Below are 23186 nucleotides of genomic sequence, written 5' to 3' on the forward strand. Positions count from 1 at the left end.
TATTGGTTGGTGGCTCCAGGATCTACACCTGCTCCAGACAGGCACCATGGGGCAATATGTCAGTGTTTTATTTTGAGCTTGTTGTGCTACCCCTAAGTGGCCAAAAAAAATTGTTAATGCAGATTTAAGAACTGCATATTATCTTGTTTTCTACAATGCAAAGTGACACATAACCTCCAGTTTTGGTGCATTAAAATTCTCTGAAGTTAAAATGAACAGTGCGACCTTTCCCAGATCCAGCCCTGATTCTGCTGCAGAAACCGAAGCTGCTCTCAGTGGTCCTTGGCAGTGGCTCGTAAATCTGCAAAATCTGAGAACTGGTGTTCACAGGTGAGTCATTTATTTTATCAGGAATGTTTGACTGCTGCTGCTCGCCCTAACCTGTGTCACATCTTGTGGACTGTTCCCGAGGTTTCGTTCATCAGTGTGAGGAGAAACGATAGGCCACCAGGGTGAAGGGAACGATATACCAAGAGAGAGAGACGGGGGGAAAAAAAGTAAGAAACGGAAGAAACAGCTTGATCAGTGGAGTTTAATCCAGTCTGTTATTTCATACATGAATGCTGGTCTGAAAAACACCAAATTTTAATTGTGTGCACTCTACCAAGAGTAGGGATCGGGTTCAATAGCATTTTATCGAATCCACATCCTTTACTGAATCTTTTTAGGTAGTTTTGCTTGTTTGGAAATGAATACATTTGAGTTAAAACGCACAAGTACTGTTTTTATTTCACTAAAACCTAAACCAACCAAATTATAGATTTCTCTACATACAAGAAACACAGAACATTACCACACGGCGGATTTGTTGTTGCTTTGCTCAAGGTCACAGAATACAGTGTAACACCAGCTGTAGGCTGAGGCCGAGCACTTGATCGTCCTTCTGAAGTTATCAGAAATATCACAAGTTCTTATTTAAGCAGGGACTTGTCATTCTCCCCTTTGTCATAAGTGCTGTTATGCAAATATTGCATTTCATAGCTGTTTCGCTGACTTGGGAACATTTAAATTAAGGCGGTCCACCATGTTCAGTCATGCAGTGTCATTATCAACTGTGTCGCTGAGTTAGAAATTGTTTGTCACCAATTTTTTTTCTTTGCAAAGGAGATTATCTAAGAGAGATTGAAGATTTGATAGACGATTCAATTGCTGCAGATTTTAAAGGAGCTGTTTGTGAGTTTTGCCATTGCTACATAGCTAGCGTTAGCATTAACGGCTGTTTACTTACCAGTCTAGAGGAAACGTTGCAAGTACAGCAACAAACTTCATTCCTTTATTCATCAACAGCTGTCTCAGGATGTGGAAAGCAACATTAATGTTAACTCTTGTCTCTATCACGTCTTTTCCTCTACTGCAGTTAGCACGCTAATCAGCTAGCCGCGGCCCGTCTTGTCACTTTCTGATAGCACCTCGCTTTAGCTTCCAATCTTGTCTGAAGACGTAGTGCTGCTCAGAAGGTGTATTATAACCTTTTGTATTATAAAGGCAACGATGACTGAAGCTCTTGTCAAGCAACAATCACCAAGAAACCACGTTTGTCTGCAGAGAAAACTTACAAATAGCCCCTTTTAACAAATCTGGGCATTTTAACAACTTAGAACCAGATCCAAAATGGACCCGACTATCAGAACCCGTCCCTCACCAAGAGTGCAACAATCCACGTAAATGTAAGTTTGGCATGACACGGCATCCTTATTATGCTATTAGTTCAGTGTACAAAATTTGTTTTAATTGGCATCTGCTGCTCATACGTATACCCATTTTCAACATAGTTTCATCAAACCACAAGTTCTCACTGCGATATTATTTTGAAATAAGCTTATACCACATACAGTAAATAACCATTCATGCGGTGGTAATCATTGCTGAAAACCACTGACACATTTACAGCTCTTTGACTCCAAAAAACAAAGTTCAACTCTGCTCTCTGCATCATATAGTTATGGCTATCTTAGTTTTGCAAAACAAATGTGCTTTGATCCACCTGCTGACTGTTGAAGGTAGAATTAAACTTGAGGGTCATACAAAATAAAAGTCCTGCGTGTCTCTCTGACATGAGAAGGCATTTTCTCCATTGTTTGGCTTCATGTATAAAAGTGGTATTCTACTTGAGGACTTCAGTCCACAGAACCAGAGAGGGACCGGACAGCAATCTTAAGTCTTATGAAAGTCAGTGTTTTTCAGTAAACAATAAAGTTTCCTTTTCCTCTGAAAGAAAAAAAAAAGTAATTTTTCGAGTTCGTACTTCAAATAATGAAAGTATAAATAATGAGACTTTTTAAAAGTAACTCTTCCTTGTAACGTTAACCTAACATTTTACAAAACCTTCCTCTGTACACTCTGGATATGAGCGTGTCTCTGTTTTCTGTGTAGTTGTGCTGTTGATGTTTTCATGCACATTAAGGGGACTAAAAATAAGTTTTTTTATATTTTGTACTTCTAGTTAAATCCAAGAGCAAGACAGCTAAGATGTATGTACGCACACAGATGCCTAAAGGCTTATCTGTGTTCACATAAATAACTGTTTTCCACTGCTGACTACAGTTTTCACTATAATTACAGTGTGATTATAGTGTTTTCTTTAATCGTGTGTCACTGTAATGTTGTGTTATGTTCCTCACTTGGAAATAACCGCCTTCTTAGTAATGCTTGCTCTCCTGCTTCCTCCTCCTCCTGCGCCTCCTCCTCCATGCCAAAGATGGCTGGGGATGGTGAAAGCATCCACGCTCATGCCCATGGTTTTAGAGGGGATGGCACTAAACTGCTTCCTGTCTGAACTGTATTTGTAGATGGACTCCACCTGGGTGGAACCAATTGTCCGGGGACCCACGCCAGCCAATCGTATGAGCTCCTGGGAGTCAGGGTTCATGGTGTATACGCCCCTGAACTGGCAGCTGGAATCCCGGAAGAGGATAAGGAAGTGGTTTGCAGGAGACTTCTCCATCTCCTGAGGTTGGTACAAGATGAGGAGTAAGAGAGAAAAATGCATCAAATCATATTGGTGTTCTAGTTTTAATCGTCATCATCAAACATGCAAATGACCCAGTTTGGTGCCTAAAAATAGTAACAGAATTCATGTTTTAATAAACAGAGTGCTGCAGGAATGAGTCCTAAAACCTGGAAATTAGTTAGTATATTAGCAATTATGGTTCCCAAAATCCATGGATGTTTTGAATGGGTTTTTTGTTAAACTGAAATAAGGTCTGTTAACATAAGCTCAAGACATTTTCACATTTTATTTTACGACATTTAAAATATGTCAGTAAATACCCCAGTCATGATTTCTTTAAGCTTTTGTGTCTCTTAAAAAAGGTTGGTAACTAACAAGTGGCTAAAGGAGACTACGGTGGTTTTCAGGGACATTTTACATCATCACCGATCTACTCACCAGTCCACTTTTGCAGCCTTGTTTTGATACTCGCACTTTTGCAAACTATTGCTGACTTTATTAGAGGAAAGACTTTTGTAGAAGAGGAAAGTTGTAGTTCATTTGTAGCCTAACATTAGCTTTGTACTACTGGTGATTGTATTTAGGCTGGTGTTCATTTGTGAACATTATCTTGCTGAACAAAACATATAAATATCATAAATGCTCCTTTGTCACAGAGTTTATTCTCTGCAGTAATCCAAAAGTGAAAAGTGTGAAAGTCCCATTGGCTTTTCTTGAGGGAACCAGGGTGATGCTAACTTAAGAGTTGGCCCACAAAAGTATGTCATGCCTGCAGCCCTCTATTAATGTCATGAATTTTAATAAAAGGGTCGATACAGAATACAAAGATGAAAATCTACCTCAACTATCTTGTTTTTTTGTGCCTCGTTGACCTTTCCAGCCAGGCAGCAGCGAGAGAGAGCGTTGTGAATGATAAATTTGTTGGACTTGAAGCTTGGTTCTTTGAAGAGCTTTGGACCTGAAAATACAAACACAGACATGCTTGATTATGCAATGTGCACAATTGTAAGCAGTTTGGCAATGCACAGGAGTACTCAGGAACTGAGAGATACTGTGATGTTGCAGAGCTCTACCTGTGTATTCTGGGGCAGGTGAGGTTCCATTGGAGCCACTCTCCCAGTCCTTGTCTCCGTTCAGATTGGCCAGTCTACTTGGTGTCGCACATCCTGACGGTGAATCAGGACGGCTGCTGGAGAGATCAAACAATGAGCCAACACGCCATAACCTTATATCTGTGCTAAACTTGATAACAGAACGATTCATGCCTACATCATTAATAAGGAAGTAGTGATTGGTGAGGTTTTGGTTGTAGTGATTTATTTCTACGTGAGAAATGAGTCAAGTAACAGTACTTCTACTGGGTGCTAGTCTAGTCCTCTTTCTACACCTTGTTTTGGCACCAAGTATCACCCAGAAGTAGCCAGAACTAGCACTTAGAGCCAATTAGCATCATTAACAAGCATGTTTTCAGCTTCTGGATGTTAGCATACTGAAGTTTAGCCTGTAACCTGCAATTTAGCAAATAATATTGGCATGTTAGCATTTACTTCAGCTAATGTTGGCAAGTTTACATTCAGCATGTAACTTTTTGCCTGTTAATCTAACGTGATAACTTTAGCACATTAGCATTGATCCCAGAGTAATTTGGTCTTTAATCTTAGAGGTACCCTGTCATGACGTGAAATATTGCACAAGTGGAAATTAAAAACCTTGTAAATGAGAGGTAAGAGGTATACAAATGACGTATGCAGCAGTGTACCTGTGAGGTTTCTTCGTGGGGTCACTACCACGGTTTCCTGTCTCATCTGTTGCTGCCAGGTTGAGGGAGGAGTGAGAGTAGACTTTGGTCAACTTAGAGCCTGGACAAACATGAAGACACGAAAACAATTTAGTCACTTAAATCATCTACAGACAGTTAACTTGATATATGATATATTTTTCACTTTTGACTTCACCAGTTGTTCTCTTGGCTGGACTCAGAGACAGCTGTGTTTCCTCCCTGGTCATACTGCGAGGCCGAGAGCGGGTCTTCTTAGCTGAAGATCGTCCTTGATTGGCGGTTTTCTGGCGGAGCACTTTGTCCAGGTCCTCCATGATCCTGAGCTGTTGCCGTCGCGCATACTCCCCTCGTGTGAAATCTCCCCGACGGGCTGGAGTAGCAGGAGGTGTGGGTGACGGGGAGGTGGTGCCTGCAGGGGGTGTATTGGAGGGAGATGCTGCTCTCCTGTCTGAAGACACAACTCTGAGAACAGGAGAAAAAAGGTTACTTTCACATGGGCGCCGTTGAGCTTTGGAGTCTATAAGATAAGAAAATTAAAGCAGTGCAAACTTGGATTCAACATGCTAAGATATATGTGGGTGTGTTGTACCTGATTTCCCTTTCTTGCTCATGCCACTGTCTCCTCCTCTTCAGCTCCTCTGTTCTCTTTTGCTGCCTCTCCAACAGGAGAGCTCTACGCTGGGCCATCTCCCCTTCACTATGTACCTCCTCCTACGACCACACAACCATATACCCAACTGTCATGACGAGATTCATGTGCATTCAAAACAAACAAAACATCGTATTTCTCTTTTTTAAGCACTCACCTTGAAGAAGAATCCTATTCCTCCTTTGGTTTCCAGCTCGCTCTGTTCTCCACTTGGTTCCAAAGTTTCGGTCTCTCCTGTTTGTTCTTTGGGTTCGGTTTGTTGTTCCGGCAAATCCGTGGCTTCCATAGCCAGATTCAGCTGCTCTAAAGGATCGAAGGGCTCTGTGGCGAGTCCTCTTGCCGGTTCCGCAGCAGATTCTGTGTGATCGCTCATTGAGTCAGAGGAAAACTCCTGCCCTTCATCGGTTGGTTCGTCGCTGCCTCCCTCTGGCCCTCCATGAGATGATAGTGACACCTCAATCATGCTGCAGCGTTTCTCTGCACCTCTGCCTCTTCCTCCTTCCCCTACTGCGCTGTACGCAGCGGAAATGGACAAAGTCTCGCTCTCAAATGAGCACTCTGAAGGAGCACCAGAGCTGCTGCCGCCAGCAGCCCTGCGACGATCTTGTCTGGGCTGTGACAAGATCGGCAGCCCTCCAACAGCCTCTACATCCTCTTGCTCCAGCTCCAGGCTGAACTGGGTGGGTGTCTCGCTAGAGCCTGTTTCTGAGTTGCTCTCATCAGGCTGTGGCTGCTGAGGCTGAGGAGATTCCTGAGGAGTCCGGGGACCGCCGATACGGAAGGAAGAGGACGTCTGAACCTGACACTTGCTGGGGGACACACGGCGCAAGTGGGGGAGGGTGTCCACAGTCTGGGTTGGTGTCAAGACCCGATTGAGAGGAGGGAACTTGAGTTCGGAAGGCCGTGGATGGGGGCGCTGATTTTGGGGGCGTGGGTGGTGTTTGGGGCTCCGAGGTGAGGAGGAGGAGTGAATCTTAGTGCGAGGAGCAGGGCAGGAGGAGGAGACGACTGTTTTTGGAGAGGTGGACAAGGTCAGAGCGTTAGAACGCCGTGAGGGAGAGGAGGGGAGATTGGGATTGGTGGGGATCACCCAAGCTTTACCGTTGCTCCTGGTAGGAGTCTTTGTCGGGGTTCTCGGAGGTGTCTTTGTTGGTGTGTGGGGAGGGGTTCTGGGTGGTGTTTTGACGTTACTTCTAATCACTGACTTTGGAGCGGTTTTGGGTGTATTTCTGGGTCTTTGGTTGCTCATGAGCTGCTGTTGCTGTTCTGTAAGTTTCTGCATGTCCTTCTGTAATGACTGCAGGGCTTCACTCAGTTTCTGCACGACTTCATTGTATTCCACAAGAACACCGTCACCAGCTTTCTCTTTCTCTTTCTCTTTTTCTGCCCCTTGCTTAGTTTCAATAGAGAACGTGACCTGCTTCTCCAGCCGAGGAGGATTGGAAACGGATAGCTTTTCTTTCTCCTTATCTCTGTCTTTTTCTTTTTCCTCCTTTTCTTTCTCTTCCTTCTCCTCCTCCTGTTTCAGTTGTTCCTCCATGTGGGTGAGGCGCTCCTCCAGGCTGAGATTATCCTCCCCCAGTCCCTCCCCTCCTCCCTCTCCTTGCTCTCTTTTCAGTTGAAGGAAAGCAGTTTTTCCAAGCCTCTGTCTGTGTTTGGCAAAGATGGCTTCGATGCGTCTTTTTTGGGCTTCAATGCTTTTGCGTTTTTCCTCCAGACGAGCCCCCAACTCCCAGGCCTCGGACCCTGGTTCAGGGCCTCTGGGACCTGGGCTGTCCTGTCGGCCAGGTGCCCCCGCTGGGGTTGAGGGTGTATGTGGAGTTCCTGGGCTTGTTGGGGTCGCAGCAGAGGCTGAGTCCTCTCCGGGAGCAGCCGAATGTCTTCTCCTGCTGTCTCGTCGCTCAGCAAAGCTTGTCATTCGTGGGCTATTGCTGGTGTTGTGGTTTCCCTGGCGACCGTTACTGGGTCGAATATTACCAGGGGCATTTCTTGGGGTATCATCTGATAGTTCAGAGGAGTCGACGCTGCCATCCCGTAGAACGGAGTCATCGTCACGTGACATATCGGAGCTCCGTCCTGATCTCTCCCTCCTCTCTCCCCTTCCTTGCCTTTCCGTATCACCCCCTTCTCCTCCAACAGGTCGGCAGAGGACTCCAGAGCGACAGGGAGCAGAGCTACTGAGCTGCGGATTATCCTCCTCGGGGGAGTGCAGGAAGAAACCAGCAGGGGCTCCCTCGGGACGTAACCTGGGCTCGGGCCGTCCTCCCAACACTCCTCTTCCACCTTTCTCTGGCGTCCTTCCCTTCTTCCGATCTTTGCTGTTGGGAGTATGAACCACCTGTAGCGCCTCCTCGATTGTTGGCAGCTCTCCTAGCGGTGCCGTGTGTGCGTAAGGGCCCCAGGAAGACCGCTGCGATGGGGCCGAAGCGCTGACCAGGTGGCTGAGGTCCTCCGGAGGGCTGTACGGGACACGAGTCATCCCTGCTGAAGTCACCGGTGAGGTCATTACAGGGATGCCGGTGGTTAGGCTGTCAGTGCTGACAGAGCGAAAGACAGAATCTATTGGGTTTCCCATGACAATGTCAACATCACTGTCCAGCCCAAATGGGATGCTGAAAGTCACTGCTGACAGAGGACGACTGCAGAGAGGTGGGTGACGATGGAAACATGGACCAATGGATGGGTTGTGCCACACAGTATGGAAAAGCAGAGACCACAGAAGCCAAAGAAAGAAAGAAGATTAAAAAATTAAGATAAAATATGAATGCAACACAACATTTACTATAGAAATCACACAAAGCTTTTAAGCTACCTACCCGATTTGTTTCTTCGTCCAACTTTTGTTTTCTGAAAAAGACAGATAAAACTAAATAAATAAATGAGTCTATAAAAGTTTATTCATTTCAAAGAAACACATTCCTGTGCTCTGTATTTCCTACCTGGTGACACTGGAGAGGAGATGGGCACAAAGGGTTGTTTGAAGATAAAGGAAGGAGAACCACTGAAACAGGACAAAACAGTGAAATGCTGCACATTCACACATTTTTTCTAAAAGAAACCCAAAACAAACTAAAACTGTGTGTTACAGCTTTGATTCTCAGTTCAAAACATTAGGCGTCTACAACAGATTTCTCTTTTTTCTTCTTGCTTTCTAATACCTGTTGCTGTTCCCAGTGACGGGACTTGTGCAGTCCAGTAACCCCGAGACATCTGAAAGACACAGAGGCCCTGCAGTGTCAGAGGCTGGTGTTTATTTATCAAACACTCTAACAGCCAGTGCATCAATATGACAGGAACGTATTAGAAACAAACTGTATGTTACAGACCTGTGAGGTCAATGGGTTGTGTGGGCTGGACAAAATCAGGCTTCTTCACCTCAAACCACTCCAGCAGTTCTGCTATGAAGCTCATGATGTTCAGCTGGACACACACACACACACACACACACACACACACACACACACACACACACACACACACACACACACACACACACACACACACACACACACACACACACACAAGATAGCCAAGAAGATGACAGACTCAAACATGTTGGATTTCAGTGGCATGTAAATAGATATTGCACAGATATTAGACCGTCAACACAGTCAGCAGTTTGTGTGCATGTCTGTAACTCCCTGTTCACACTTTCAAAGACTGTTAAAGCCCTAAAGACATAATTTCCTTAATCAGCTGTTTATCTTAAATAGTAGTGTCTTACATGAACACACTGTCTGCCTCAGGTAACATTAGAGATTACTGTATTTGACTTTGTTGGAAAAAAGGGTGAAATCAAATATTTTCACAAAACAGTCTAAAAATATAGGAACCAGAATCTGACAGTCTGTTGTTGTCAGGCAGTTGTTGGGTTGTAGGGAGACACAGCTCCCAGTCAAATCCGATCAAACCACACCCACACAGTCTTGATGGAGCACAGCTGACTGTTGAACTCTAACTCAACTTTAACTTTGATTGTTGCTCATTTAGTGACAAATCTTTAACTTTAAGGAGAACTACTCAAATTATCGAAACCAACATTTCAGGTGCTTCAACTACAGTGAAAACACAGGAGGTCATAAATGCTCACATGGAGAACGGGTGGAGCGTAGAGCAGGTCCTCAACAGCGAGGGGGCAGCAGCTCTGTAAACTGTTCTCGCAAAACTCTTTGACCAGCTGCAGGTTGTAGAGACTGTCGGCCAATGACATGGTGTCCTTCAGACACACATCTGGAGGGGAAGAGACAGGAATACATACATTAATGTGTGTGTGTGTGTGTATGTACGATTATTAAATATATTTGCTTCAACTCGAACACACAATTCCAAAATATAAAGGAAATTTCCAACAAATGCTTTCTCAGTAAATGTAACATACATTCAAGATCCCACACTTATTGGCATTTTTTTTATATGATGGGCTCATTATTTAAGCTGCTATCAGCATACATCACCTTAATTATTAATATTTCCACATCTAACGTGAATTTGTATGCATGTGTGTTAGCGCCTGAGTTTATGTGCGTACCCTCTAGAGGCAGCAAGCTGGGGCAGTAGTAGTGCAACACAGCAGCTATAGCACAGCCATTAGACAGATCTTTGACCGCGGACACCAGAGGGAAAGTAGGAGTCAGCTTAGATTGCACTTTGTCCTTCCTATAGCGGATCTAGAGAGGAAAGAGAAGGGAGGGGAGGAGGAGAAAGAGAAGAGGGTAAAAAGAGGAAGAGTTGTGCAAAGACAGGTAGGAAACAGTAAATGGACAAGTGAGGGGAAAGAGGAGAGAACATAAAGCAGAAAAAAATTACAGATATGAAAAATACAGATTCGAGTTAGAGTTAGAAAAGTGACAAAAGAAATGTAAAACCAGCCGGGAGTGTCCGTCTTTCAGACAATAAATAAAATCATCGACTCAAACTGTGCAGCCAGCCAAACTCCAGGAAAATTGCAAAGAGAAGAAAACCCACAGAAACAAAGCGCAAGACCAGTGATGCTTCATTTGAGAAACATTTGCACACATAGACACACACACACACACCAACCAGGAGGTGCAGTGCAAAGGACTAAAAAAAGGCAATACAAAAAACTGAAAGAAAATTATGTCAGTGATTATAAGTGAAAATGAGGACGTTTCTCCTCTGGTGTCCATGCAGCAGAAACAGGCACTGACGACACTGATCAGGTAAAAACCACATAATCAGATTCTTTTTTTTAAATGAATTTTACAGCTCAGATGCTGGATTGCTCTTTTAAATGTGCACATGAGATAAAATAAACCCAAAAACAAAAAGAAAGGGTTCATGTCTTAAGTGCATCAGCTGTAACTTGCTGCTAAATGATTTTGCGCAGCCTTGTTGTAGGAGTACAGAGACGAAAAGGTCAACACCCAGTCTGATCACGCCTCCTACAACACGGCTTTTTAACACACACTTTAAAGAAAAGAAGTGAAACATAAATAAATATGAATAAATAGTGTTAAAAGCTAATGAGTTTTAATTGATCCATCCAACCTCGGGGTTGGAGTGGTGATTAGTTTGCAGTCAGTCAGTCGGTCATTGGTCGACAGCGTGGGAGAGGTGTGGCGATTGGTCAGGTCTGTCTGTAAGTCAGTTGTAGTGCGTTGCTACGGGAGACGTGGAGGATGAGGGTGAGATAAGAGCGAGATGTTATACGTTACCACTGGCGGCTTATTCCCCGACTCCTTCAAACAAAAAGCGATAGCATGCTGGATGGGGGATGGCAGAGAGAGGGAAACAAGCATAAATGACAAGGGGGCCGGTCATCATGGGAACTGCCACACCACAAAGTCACATGGCGCTGCTCAGGGAGAGAGGAGCGGCAGGGGAGGAGGAGGAGGCGAAGAAGGGGGCAAAGAAAGGGGCAAACAAAGGGGGCGCAGAGGTAGTTTAATAATCAGCGAGGAAGTAATTTCACCTCCCTCCCTCCTCTCCAACATCTACTCCTCCCCCCTCCGCTCTGATAATCTGGGCAGTTTGAGATGAAACCGATGACTGAATGTAACAAAGTCAGAAACACCCTCAAGGTCCAAAACATCATCAGTTGATAACAATAGTAATAATAATAATAATAATCACAGGACATTTCAGTGGCATCTGATTAATCAGCTGAAAAGGTCACAGACAAAAGGCACTTTTCATAACGAGACAGATAAGAGAGTATGAGAGGCATTTCCAGCAGGCACAGTTAATGTCAGCCACAGCAGATGGACAGACTCAGAGAGAGAGAGAGAGAGAGAGAGAGACAGGAGAAGGGTACACTTACTGGGACTAGTTTCCAGTACCAACGGGTGGATTGACACTGCCAGAGAGCAAGGCACGACAGAGATAAACCAGAGGGAGAAAACAGAGAAGCAGAGCAAGGTCGATGTTAGAAAGCAACACAGCAACGAGAGACAGTCGTTTTATGACGAGTCGCCGAGCAGTGTTCTGCTTGTTTTATCAAAGACTTCAGTGAATCATTTTCAATGAAGGGACAGAGCTCTGCCAACGTCATCAAGAATGACAGCGGCTCCGTTTCAAGGATGTGTAGTACGAGTGATGTTCTGTACCACCGAGTAGAGGAAGTCACCGTTGTAAATCGGCCAAGATGACAAACTTCAGACACAGTGATACGACACTATAACGTAAAACAGTTTGGCATCAATGATAAGGAGGTCACCCAGACAGTTGGTGGTGTGACCAGGATCATAAAAGTCGATGCACAAAAGTGAAACCTCAGTTCATTCCCGGGACTGAGCTCGGTTTTGTTGCTACATCACGTTGAACTTAGAAGATTGTGTTTTAATTGAGTGTGTGTGTGTGTGTGTGTGTGTGTGTGTGTGTGTGTGTGTGTGTGTGTGTGTGTGTGTCAGGTATTTTTACCGAGTCCTGAACAGCCTGCAGGTCTGTACACGTCTGCGACTTGACGGGTTCCTCTTCTTCTGTGCTTTCTCTCAATTTCTGGTTCAGCTGTAGACACAAGAAACTACTGTTAAAGGACAAGTTCACTGTTTTTCCCCTATTGTCCCTGTTGTTCTATTTAATTAAAATACAAAAAAAATTATTTAAAAGTAAGTTTTATTTACAAATTAAATTTAAGTTAAATTAATTTTTTTAAAGACTTCAAGAAGACCAATGGCTGTTGACTACAAAGACCATCATCTTTGAAGTCAAATAATTGTACAAAGGAAAATGATTCCTATTAATATTATATATTCAGCTTCAGCAAGGCTTCACTTAATGAATGAAAACAGGATCAAAGATAACAGGGACAAGAACAAGTTTATATGAGTATAAATTAAAATGAGAAGAATTACAGCAAGCCAAGACTGTGCAATAAAATAAACAATAAAATTAGTTTGAAATACTAAAATTAAATATGTAAATAAAATATTAGCAAATAATAGCTTTTCATTACAGCCACACCCAAATACTGCTCTTGTTTTCACTGATGAAAATATATATATACATATATATATTTTTTTTTTTTTAAAGAAAAACAGTTTTGGTTTTAAGAAATTCAAAAAACTTGGACGATAATTAAGACCAGTTTAAAAAAAGATCTTTGAGTGTGTCAGACATGTCTGTGTCTTCTAGTGATGATAAAGACGTCACACTATCGGCTTGTTTTGCTCGTAAACACAATCGTAAACAGAAAACTGTGCAAAAAGTCAATGACACCCGACAGAGAGCAAGTTTAATGTAATCTGTCCTTTAAGCAAACAACTTGAGTAAGGAGGGAAACAACATGGTCTCACCCTGTTGACCCAGAAGAGCAGCGCGTTCTCCCATGGAGAACTGACGCCCATCTGCTCCGCCTCCGTCGCCATCTTCACCCGGCCCACTGTCTCTTTAGCAGCCAGTGACATCAGAGCGTCCATTAGGGCAAGGTGGGACTTCTGCACCAATCAGGGACAAGTGCTTTTTACTACCTTACACTTATTTGGCAGCTGTAAAGTTGTAGGTCCTACTTTACTTACACTTTTCTACTCAAGACTTTTACTTTGGAAATTTGGGTAGATTCTATTTTTCCTGTTTGCAGATCAAACTGAAATCAAAATAAAATTACACACAGCCACAGACACACTTACTGTCTTGATGGGGACGTTGCTGAGATCCTCCTCGGTGACATCTACATCCTGGACCTTTGGGGTGAAACCTTTCTTAATGAGGAACTGCAGCAGCGCGGAGTTGTCGGCCGGGGACCCCTGCGATGCCGGCAAAGAGACCCCGTGTGCCTGGGCCAGCAGGGCCTGAGCTCGGCAGTAGATCTCCGGGGAGAGAAGCAGCTTGGACACGGACGGCTTGAGGTGCTCTTGTTCATACTGGTCCTTGTAAAGCGGATCCCGCAACTCCACAGGGACATTTTCTGAAGCGAGAGAGAGAGAGGGAGAGAGAGAGAGAGAGAGAGAGAGAGAGGACGACTCTGTGAGGCTTTTTTCACAAAATATTTTTACAGACATTCATGGTTCCTAGAGGATGGATCCTATAGACTTTGCAGACTGATTTTTCCTCTAGTGACACCATGAGGTTGAAATTTCTGGGCTGAAGTGAAATGTCTTGACAGCTTTTGGAGGGACTGCCATGAAACTTGTTTTGCATATTCATAGATGCACTTAGTATGCTACTGTTGTTGACATATAGAAGCAGAGAAACAACCATGTTTGCAAACTCAGAAGAGCTCTGAATTAATATTTCAGTAGATGGATGGTGCAAGTTGAAAGAGTCCACTCATCATTTTCTATAAGCAGAAATCTGAGTGAGGGCATTCATTCATCTATTAGAGGAGGTTCTCTGAGCTGCATGTGAGGAGAAAGAGAACAATGAAGCTTATGGTGCAGATATAAGATATTTCTTGCCTTTCTGCAATTTTACTGTATGAAATGGGAAAAATGAGTCATCCTCTCTGCACTGGAAAGACAGTGGCGCTTACTTCAACTGCAATGCATAGAACTGCTTGGTCAAGTCATTGTCCCATGTGGAAAAGGTTACAGAGGTCACCAAGGCTGCTGCAGAGAGACTGCAGATCCTCTGTATTTCTGTTCTAACAGAGAAAAGTGAATAACTACTGGATAAAAGTGAAGAAGTTCCCCCACAGTGGAAATTAGGCGACAGTCAGTGATGGGGGGTGGGGGGTGGGGTGGGGGTGGGGGGGCTGCAGGAGAGGATAATGTCATCATCTGCATGAACAGCTCAGCTCAGCGAGGTTACCCAGACAAGAGTGTGGGAGTGAACATCAAGTAATCTATGATGTGCAAGAAGATCTGACCATGATGAGTGGGTCATTTCATACACACACACACACACACACACACACACACACACACACAGGACACGGAAACACGCACTTTCCTGACTGACCCATATTCCAGCTCTGTAGCTTCTGTACGGCTGCACGAAGAGTCAGGATAATCCTGAAGATTGAAGTGGACTTCTTAAAGGGAATATCAGAGTCTACATCTCTTCCATTTACTCTTTCAGTCAATCTTCTTTTCCTTTAAGCCTTTACCAATTCACTCCTTTACTCCTTCATCTGTCCATACACATCTGACTACGACTCATAATGAGGGCTACAACTCCTCTTTTTTTTCTTTCTCTCTGTAACCTAATGTTGTAAGGCTCTTATATGAAACTGTAACTCCTCTCCTCATCCTCTTCTCCCTTTCTCTCTATTGCAGAAGAGAAGAGAAGAGAAGAGAAGAGAAGAGAAGAGAAGAGAAGAGAAGAGAAGAGAAGAGAAGAGAAGAGAATCTATCTGTGTCATTACATAAACAACAGTTTGAACACACACTCCACTGCAGCGTGACACACACACTCTTTGGGGTTAAAACCATTGCCTTTCACACGCTGCAGCACTGGGACGAAGTAGGGACTGCTGTCGCTATGGGAACGGTGGAAATGGAAAGCGGCAATTCTGTCCCGATCACAGCAGAGGCAATGAGACTGGACTGCTGAGTAGGTCCTAGCTAACCCATTTAACATAATACTAATTTCATCAGGAGGAAACAGAAACAGACCTGCGGAGCTGAATCGGCACAACACTGTTACTTTGTATAGATTTTAGGAGCATGGTGCTAGAAATCACCTAAAATATACAAGTTACTGACAAGATAATATAATGACTCATTCATTCACTCACTCCCTGCCACAATGTCCTAACACGTACAAACATGTGCTCAAGGCTGCAATGTTTTTTTTCTATTTTTCTATTTTTTTCTCTCTGTTTATAAGTGACTTGGTAAAATCTAGCATGCTTCCGAATGACAACAAGAACCCAGGAAGAAATAAGTTATTTTTTGTAGGGGACATCCTTTGGCCATGTCAGATACAATAAATCTCAATGGCACCAGGAGTGTGTGCGGTGAATGAATCTCATGTGTGACTTTATTAGTGCTATTTTCTTTCGGGCTTCCATTAAAATTCTATGAGGCACCCACTGGGCATTTTCAACAGCTGACAGCCTCCCTGCTGAGAGGCTTCCAGCTCATCTCTCCTCCTGTCCCACTGACTCCAAGACTGGACGCAAATATAACGTGAAATTCTGTCTGAAGCTATTACTGCAGCACAAAAAAACACGGATTATTACATAACGGACAACTGTGTAAGTCTGTTATTGTAGATTTAGTCAACAGTGTGATGTCACTGTGTTAGTCAGCAGAGCCTGAACATACACACAGACCTGGTGTTTGACTGGAGCATGCCATCTGTACCCAGAAATAGAAACAGCACTGAATAAGTTGAGCTACAAAAAAACTGTCAACCACAATTTTTTACGACAATTATTTAAAAAAATCCAAATATACTCTGATCCCATACAGAAATGTAGTATATGACATATATATATATATATATATATATATGTCTGTATCAAGGGTGATGTCACCATATATGTCATCTATGAGGGGATATATTATTTAACATATTTACATTCTCTGAATATAAGAAGATAGTTTATAACATATGCGAAATACACATAGTAAAATTTGTACGTTGTAATATATATAAATATATATTAAAATTGTTTTCATGATGAATTCTTATATGGTATAGCATGTTGCAATACATATGTTTCATTTTCATATATGCAAGTTTATTAAACAACATACGTATAAAAATGCTCTATACTGATACATATATATATAAGTATAGAGCATTTCTTTTTAGTTTCTCATTCATTTGAAACATATCTATCTTCCTGTTCTGGGAAAGTGGTTTCAGACTTTTGGACCCTACTGTTTATAATATCAACATATACTGTATTAACAGGCTTTGGGATGGATAGTGTACATACATAAACATACATATCTGCACAGAATAGACATACAGTATCTGTCAATTGTTCTAACTTCTAAGGTTTTATATATCATTTTTACATATATGTTTTTATTTTATATGTACATATATTTCATATGTGGAAACTCAATATATGTACATATATTACATTTATGTAAGGGATCCCAGCATCTCAAACAGGATTAGCTGATTTTCACTGTTTTATACCATTTTAAATAAAATTGGTTTTCAAACTGTCAGTTGGACAAAGTGAGCAATGTGATGACTTCACCTTGAGCTCTTGCAACTTATAATATGACTGTCACTACTTTCTTTCTTTCTTTCTTTCTTTCATGATAGATACAGTAGATTGATCAATAATGAAAATATTCATTGATTGCAGCCCCAGCTAGAAGCACCTTTGCAGTATGATGTCATCCAGTAGCCTACAACATGACCACAAACTGTAGAAAGAGCACAAAGATGAGTCTGTATGTCTGGCGCCATGTCAACAAAAGCACTACATTATACAAGCTTCATCCGCCTGTTAATTTATCTCAGTCAGATTAAATTGAATCACATTGAAGTGTGCAGGTGTTGCTGTTTCTGGCTCCATCCAGTCTATCACTACATCCAGTTTGAGCACAGCAAAAAAATAAATAAATTAAGTGTAAAAGAAAACATGCCTCTGCACCTCTGTCCTGCCATATGATGATAAACAATCTCTAATATATTCTTAAGTGGCTCATGAATTTAATGCATTTGCAGCAGTTAGAACCAAAAACACTCCATTGTCTTACTAGACACTATGTCACCTTCACTAAAATGCCACGCGCTATAGCTCAACGTGCGTGCGTAACACTGACACAAATATTATGCGGTCTTGACCCATTTACAGCCGGCCCACACATAAACAGCCCACATCTTTTTCTCTATGGTTTTTAAATGAAAAGGTAATGAACCCAGGTTACATCTAGGTTATATTTTGCCTGGTGAACCCCTCCACGGGCCTAATGTAGCGGCTCTGACAAAAGGCTTTGTTGCACTGCAGCGATGACAGCCTCCGGTTCCTTCATGCATCACGCACCACGGAGGAGATTCCGTCTGACAACCCACATATTCATGTCAATAATTGGCTGAAAATCATCCTCAGTCAATATGGTAACTACATGCTCTGGCAAAAGCTGCACAGCCTGGGAGGAAACGAGCATCATCAGGCAGCGGCTTGATAAGGATGGATGCTGAGCGGTTGGATGCTGGAGGTTTCCCCTAGATGCCAAATAAAACGAGTAGCGTCTAACTCCAAGCTCCATATATAGCTGGATAAATTATTAAGCGCCCCACCCAAAGCTGCGCGCCTCAGTGATGTGAACAGAGACTGGAGTGTACCTGCAGAGCCGTACGACTTCGACAGCAGCCACCGGACGCTGGCGCGGATCTTGGCCCGGCTGAAGTCGTACTGGTCCAGCGGTTTGATCTCCGGCACTGAAAAGGTCTTCTTCATCGCGCTGGGAGAGTCCACCATGGCCGCGCTGTGCCGCACGGACGACACGGAGGCAGCAGCAACAGCAACAGCAGCAGCAGCACCGGAAAAATGTGAGGAGGAGGGATGGAGGAGGAGGAGGAGGAGGAGGAGGAGGAGGGGGAGGAGGACAGATGGAGGAACACTGTGGTGCAGGCGCAGACTGGAACAAATTAATGACGACAAAATCACAAAAAGTTAAATAGAAAGAATATATTTACAGAAAACAAGTCTATTATTATCCTAGCATATAAATAAAAAATCTGTTTTATGGAGAATAAAATACCACACTTCAGCCGCCTTCAACCGGCTCCACGCCCCCATGAACGTCACATTCGGCCAATGGGGATGTCACACAAAATATGATTTTCAAATCCTTCATATTTTGGATTCAAAGCAGCAGAAAAAACAGGTCAAATGAGAATGTGTCACCTTCTTCGATTAAATGTTAATTCTGAGGAATAACAGACTGTCAGGTTTCGACTGACTGGGAAATACATCAGTAAGTCAGTGTCTGCCTTCCTCCACGTGGAGGTGCCCTTGAGCAAGGCACTGACTTCACCCCATCAGCTGACTCGGTGAACTGGTCAGCGGAAGTAAGAGAAGTTGGTTGTAGTGCAAAAAATGTTAAAATTCGACATGAACGAACACACAGCAGGTTAAATGTTCTGGTGTTTGGTGATTCAGGGTTTCACATATCCTAGATTCTGGTCAAATTCAGCAGATTAGATTCAGTCCACTTCAAAGTCTTCCCCAGACATGGATTAATCAAATCCCAAATTATTACAATAGGCAGTTTTAAAGTAGGTTTCTCTTTCAATTTGAATTCTGTCAAAAAATCCCATGAAAATGGTGCAATGGATACTATAGCTTTTTATGCCTCACTATACTATGATGTTGTTTTGGCGTTTTTATGCTTTAGTTTTCATGCCTTACTATACTATGACACCTTTTTTACACTTTTATGCCATACCATACTATGACGTTTTTATGTCCTTTTATTTCTTAATATACTATGATGATTTTTTGACGTTTTATGCCATACTATACTATGACGTTTTTTGTCATTTTTATGCCATACTATACTAGGACGTTTTTTGCCTTACAATACAATTTCATTTGATGCCTTACCATACTATGATGTTTTTATGACTTTATATACCTTAATATACAATGATGTTTTTTTGACATTTTATGCCATACTATTACTATGACGTTTTTTGTCATTGTTATGCCATACTATACTAGGACGTTTTTTGCCATTTTTATACCTTACTATACTAGGACGTTTTTTGTCATTTTTATGCCTTGCAATACAATTTAATTTGATGTCTTACCATACTATGATGTTTTTATGACTTTATATATCTTAATATACAATGATGTTTTTTTGACATTTTATGCCATACTATACTATGACGTATTTTTGAATATTTTTATGAAATATTGTACTATGATGTTTTTTCTACATTTTTATGCCTTACAATACAATTTCATTTGATGCCTTACCATACTATGATGTTTTTATGACTTTATATACCTTAATATACAATGATGTTTTTTTGACATTTTATGCCATACTATACTATGACGTTTTTTGTCATTTTTATGCCATACTATACTAGGACGTTTTTTGTCATTTTTATGCCTTACTATACTAGGACGTTTTTTGTCATTTTTATGCCTTGCAATACAATTTCATTTGATGCCTTACCATACTATGATGTTTTTATGACTTTATATACCTTAATATACAATGATGTTTTTTTGACATTTTATGCCATACTATACTATGACGTTTTTTGTCATTTTTATGCCATACTATACTATGACATTTTTTGTCATTTTTATGCCTTACTGTACTATGTTGTTTTATTTCTTACCATACTATGACGTTTTTATGACCTTTTATGCCTTAGTAGTCTATGACGTTGTTTTGACGTTTTATGCCATACTATACTATGACGTTTTTTGTCATTTTTATGCCATACTATACTAGGACGTTTTTTGCCTTACAATACAATTTCATTTGATGCCTTACCATACTATGATGTTTTTATGACTTTATATACCTTAATATACAATGATGTTTTTTTGACATTTTATGCCATACTATACTATGACGTTTTTTGTCATTTTTATGCCATACTATACTAGGACGTTTTTTGTCATTTTTATGCCTTACTATACTAGGACGTTTTTTGTCATTTTTATGCCTTACAATACAATTTCATTTGATGCCTTACCATACTATGATGTTTTTATGACTTTATATACCTTAATATACAATGATGTTTTTTTTGACATTTTATGCCATACTATACTATGACGTATTTTTGAATATTTTTATGAAATATTGTACTATGATGTTTTTTCTACATTTTTATGCCTTACAATACAATTTCATTTGATGCCTTACCATACTATGATGTTTTTATGACTTTATATACCTTAATATACAATGATGTTTTTTTGACATTTTATGCCATACTATACTATGACGTTTTTTGTCATTTTTATGCCATACTATACTAGGACGTTTTTTGTCATTTTTATGCCTTACTATACTAGGACGTTTTTTGTCATTTTTATGCCTTGCAATACAATTTCATTTGATGCCTTACCATACTATGATGTTTTTATGACTTTATATACCTTAATATACAATGATGTTTTTTTGACATTTTATGCCATACTATACTATGACGTTTTTTGTCATTGTTATGCCATACTATACTAGGACGTTTTTTGCCATTTTTATACCTTACTATACTAGGACGTTTTTTGTCATTTTTATGCCTTGCAATACAATTTAATTTGATATCTTACCATACTATGATGTTTTTATGACTTTATATACCTTAATATACAATGATGTTTTTTTGACATTTTATGCCATACTATACTATGACGTTTTTTGTCATTTTTATGCCATACTATACTATGACATTTTTTGTCATTTTTATGCCTTACTGTACTATGTTGTTTTATTTCTTACCATACTATGACGTTTTTATGGCCTTTTATGCATTTATATAGTATGATGTTTTTTTGACATTTTTTGCCATACTATACTATGACGTATTTTTAAATATTTTTATGAAATATTGTACTATGATGTTTTTTCTACATTTTTATGCCTTACAATACAATTTCATTTGATGCCTTACCATACTATGATGTTTTTATGACTTTATATAACTTAATATACAATGATGTTTTTTCGACATTTTATGCCATACTATACTATGACGTTTTTTGTCATTTTTATGCCATACTATACTATGACATTTTTTGTCATTTTTATGCCTTACTGTACTATGTTGTTTTATTTCTTACCATACTATGACGTTTTTATGACCTTTTATGCATTTATATACTATGATGTTTTTTTGCCATTTTTTTGCCATACTATACTATGACGTATTTTTAAATATTTTTATGAAATATTGTACTATGATGTTTTTTCTACATTTTTATGCCTTAAAATACAATTTCATTTGATGCCTTACCATACTATGATGTTTTTATGACTTTATATACCTTAATATACAATGATGTTTTTTTGACATTTTATGCCATACAAACATCATTGTACTATGATGTTTTTTCTACATTTTTATGCCTTACAATACAATTTCATTTGATGCCTTACCATACTATGATGTTTTTATGACTTTATATACCTTAATATACAATGATGTTTTTTCGACATTTTATGCCATACTATACTATCACGTTTTTTGTCATTTTTATGCCATACTATACTATGACATTTTTTGTCATTTTTATGCCTTACTGTACTATGTTGTTTTATTTCTTACCATACTATGACGTTTTTATGACCTTTTATGCATTTATATAGTATGATGTTTTTTTGACATTTTTTGCCATACTATACTATGACGTATTTTTAAATATTTTTATGAAATATTGTACTATGATTTTTTTCTACATTTTTATGCCTTAAAATACAATTTCATTTGATGCCTTACCATACTATGATGTTTTTATGACTTTATATACCTTAATATACAATGATGTTTTTTTGACATTTTATGCCATACTATACTATGACGTTTTTTGTCATTTTTATGCCATACTATACTATGACATTTTTTGTCATTTTTATGCCATACTATACTATGACATTTTTTGTCATTTTTATGCCTTACTGTACTATGTTGTTTTATTTCTTACCATACTATGACGTTTTTATGACCTTTTATGCATTTATATACTATGATGTTTTTTTTTACATTTTTTGCCATACTATACTATAACGTATTTTTAAATATTTTTATGAAATATTGTACTATGATGTTTTTTCTACATTTTTATGCCTTGCAATACAATTTCATTTGATGCCTTACCATACTATGATGTTTTTATGACTTTATATACCTTAATATACAATGATGTTTTTTTGACATTTTATGCCATACTATACTATGACGTTTTTTGTCATTTTTATGCCATACTATACTAGGACGTTTTTTGTCATTTTTATGCCTTGCAATACAATTTAATTTGATATCTTACCATACTATGACGTTTTATGCCATACTATACTATGATGTTTTTATGACTTTATATACCTTAATATACAATGATGTTTTTTTGACATTTTATGCCATACTATACTATGACATTTTTTGTCATTTTTATGCCTTACTGTACTATGTTGTTTTATTTCTTACCATACTATGATGTTTTTTTGACATTTTATGCCTTAATATACTATGATGTTTTTTTGACATTTTTTGTCATTTTTATGCCATACTATACTATGACGTATTTTTAAATATTTTTATGAAATATTGTACTATGATGTTTTTTCTACATTTTTATGCCTTACAATACAATTTCATTTGATGCCTAACCATACTATGATGTTTTTATGACTTTATATACCTTAATATACAATGATGTTTTTTTGACATTTTTTGCCATACTATACTATGACGTTTTTTGTCATTTTTATGCCATACTATACTAGGACGTTTTTTGTCATTTT

At 40.0% G+C, this 23186-nt stretch overlaps 1 protein-coding gene across 7 annotated transcripts; it reads right to left on the reverse strand.

Annotated features, from left to right (window-relative positions):
• Positions 1-513: 513 nt before the first annotated feature.
• On the reverse strand, positions 514-18488 carry LOC130166290 (calmodulin-regulated spectrin-associated protein 3-like). Of its 7 annotated transcripts, none has more exons than XM_056371813.1 (20): positions 18456-18488; positions 18037-18332; positions 13467-13744; positions 13134-13274; positions 12259-12345; positions 11660-11695; positions 11055-11102; positions 9908-10046; positions 9470-9609; positions 8706-8799; positions 8538-8589; positions 8319-8380; positions 8196-8226; positions 5537-7916; positions 5320-5441; positions 4906-5192; positions 4710-4809; positions 4024-4139; positions 3790-3908; positions 514-2947 (listed from the first exon to the last, which is right to left on the reverse strand). In XM_056371813.1, exons 2-20 carry the CDS (start codon positions 18170-18172, stop codon positions 2618-2620), a joined length of 4698 nt encoding a protein of 1565 aa, XP_056227788.1. In that variant the 5' UTR covers positions 18173-18332; positions 18456-18488; the 3' UTR covers positions 514-2617. The 7 variants fall into 7 exon arrangements, with proteins under 7 accessions (XP_056227788.1, XP_056227783.1, XP_056227784.1 ...); XM_056371808.1 differs by having other exon boundaries at positions 5537-8018; XM_056371809.1 differs by having other exon boundaries at positions 4024-4136; positions 5537-8018; positions 18456-18487.
• Between the last annotated feature and the right edge of the window lie 4698 nt (positions 18489-23186).

The sequence above is a fragment of the Seriola aureovittata genome, chromosome 3, assembly GCF_021018895.1.
Source record: "Seriola aureovittata isolate HTS-2021-v1 ecotype China chromosome 3, ASM2101889v1, whole genome shotgun sequence".
Classification (NCBI taxonomy): domain Eukaryota; kingdom Metazoa; phylum Chordata; class Actinopteri; order Carangiformes; family Carangidae; genus Seriola; species Seriola aureovittata.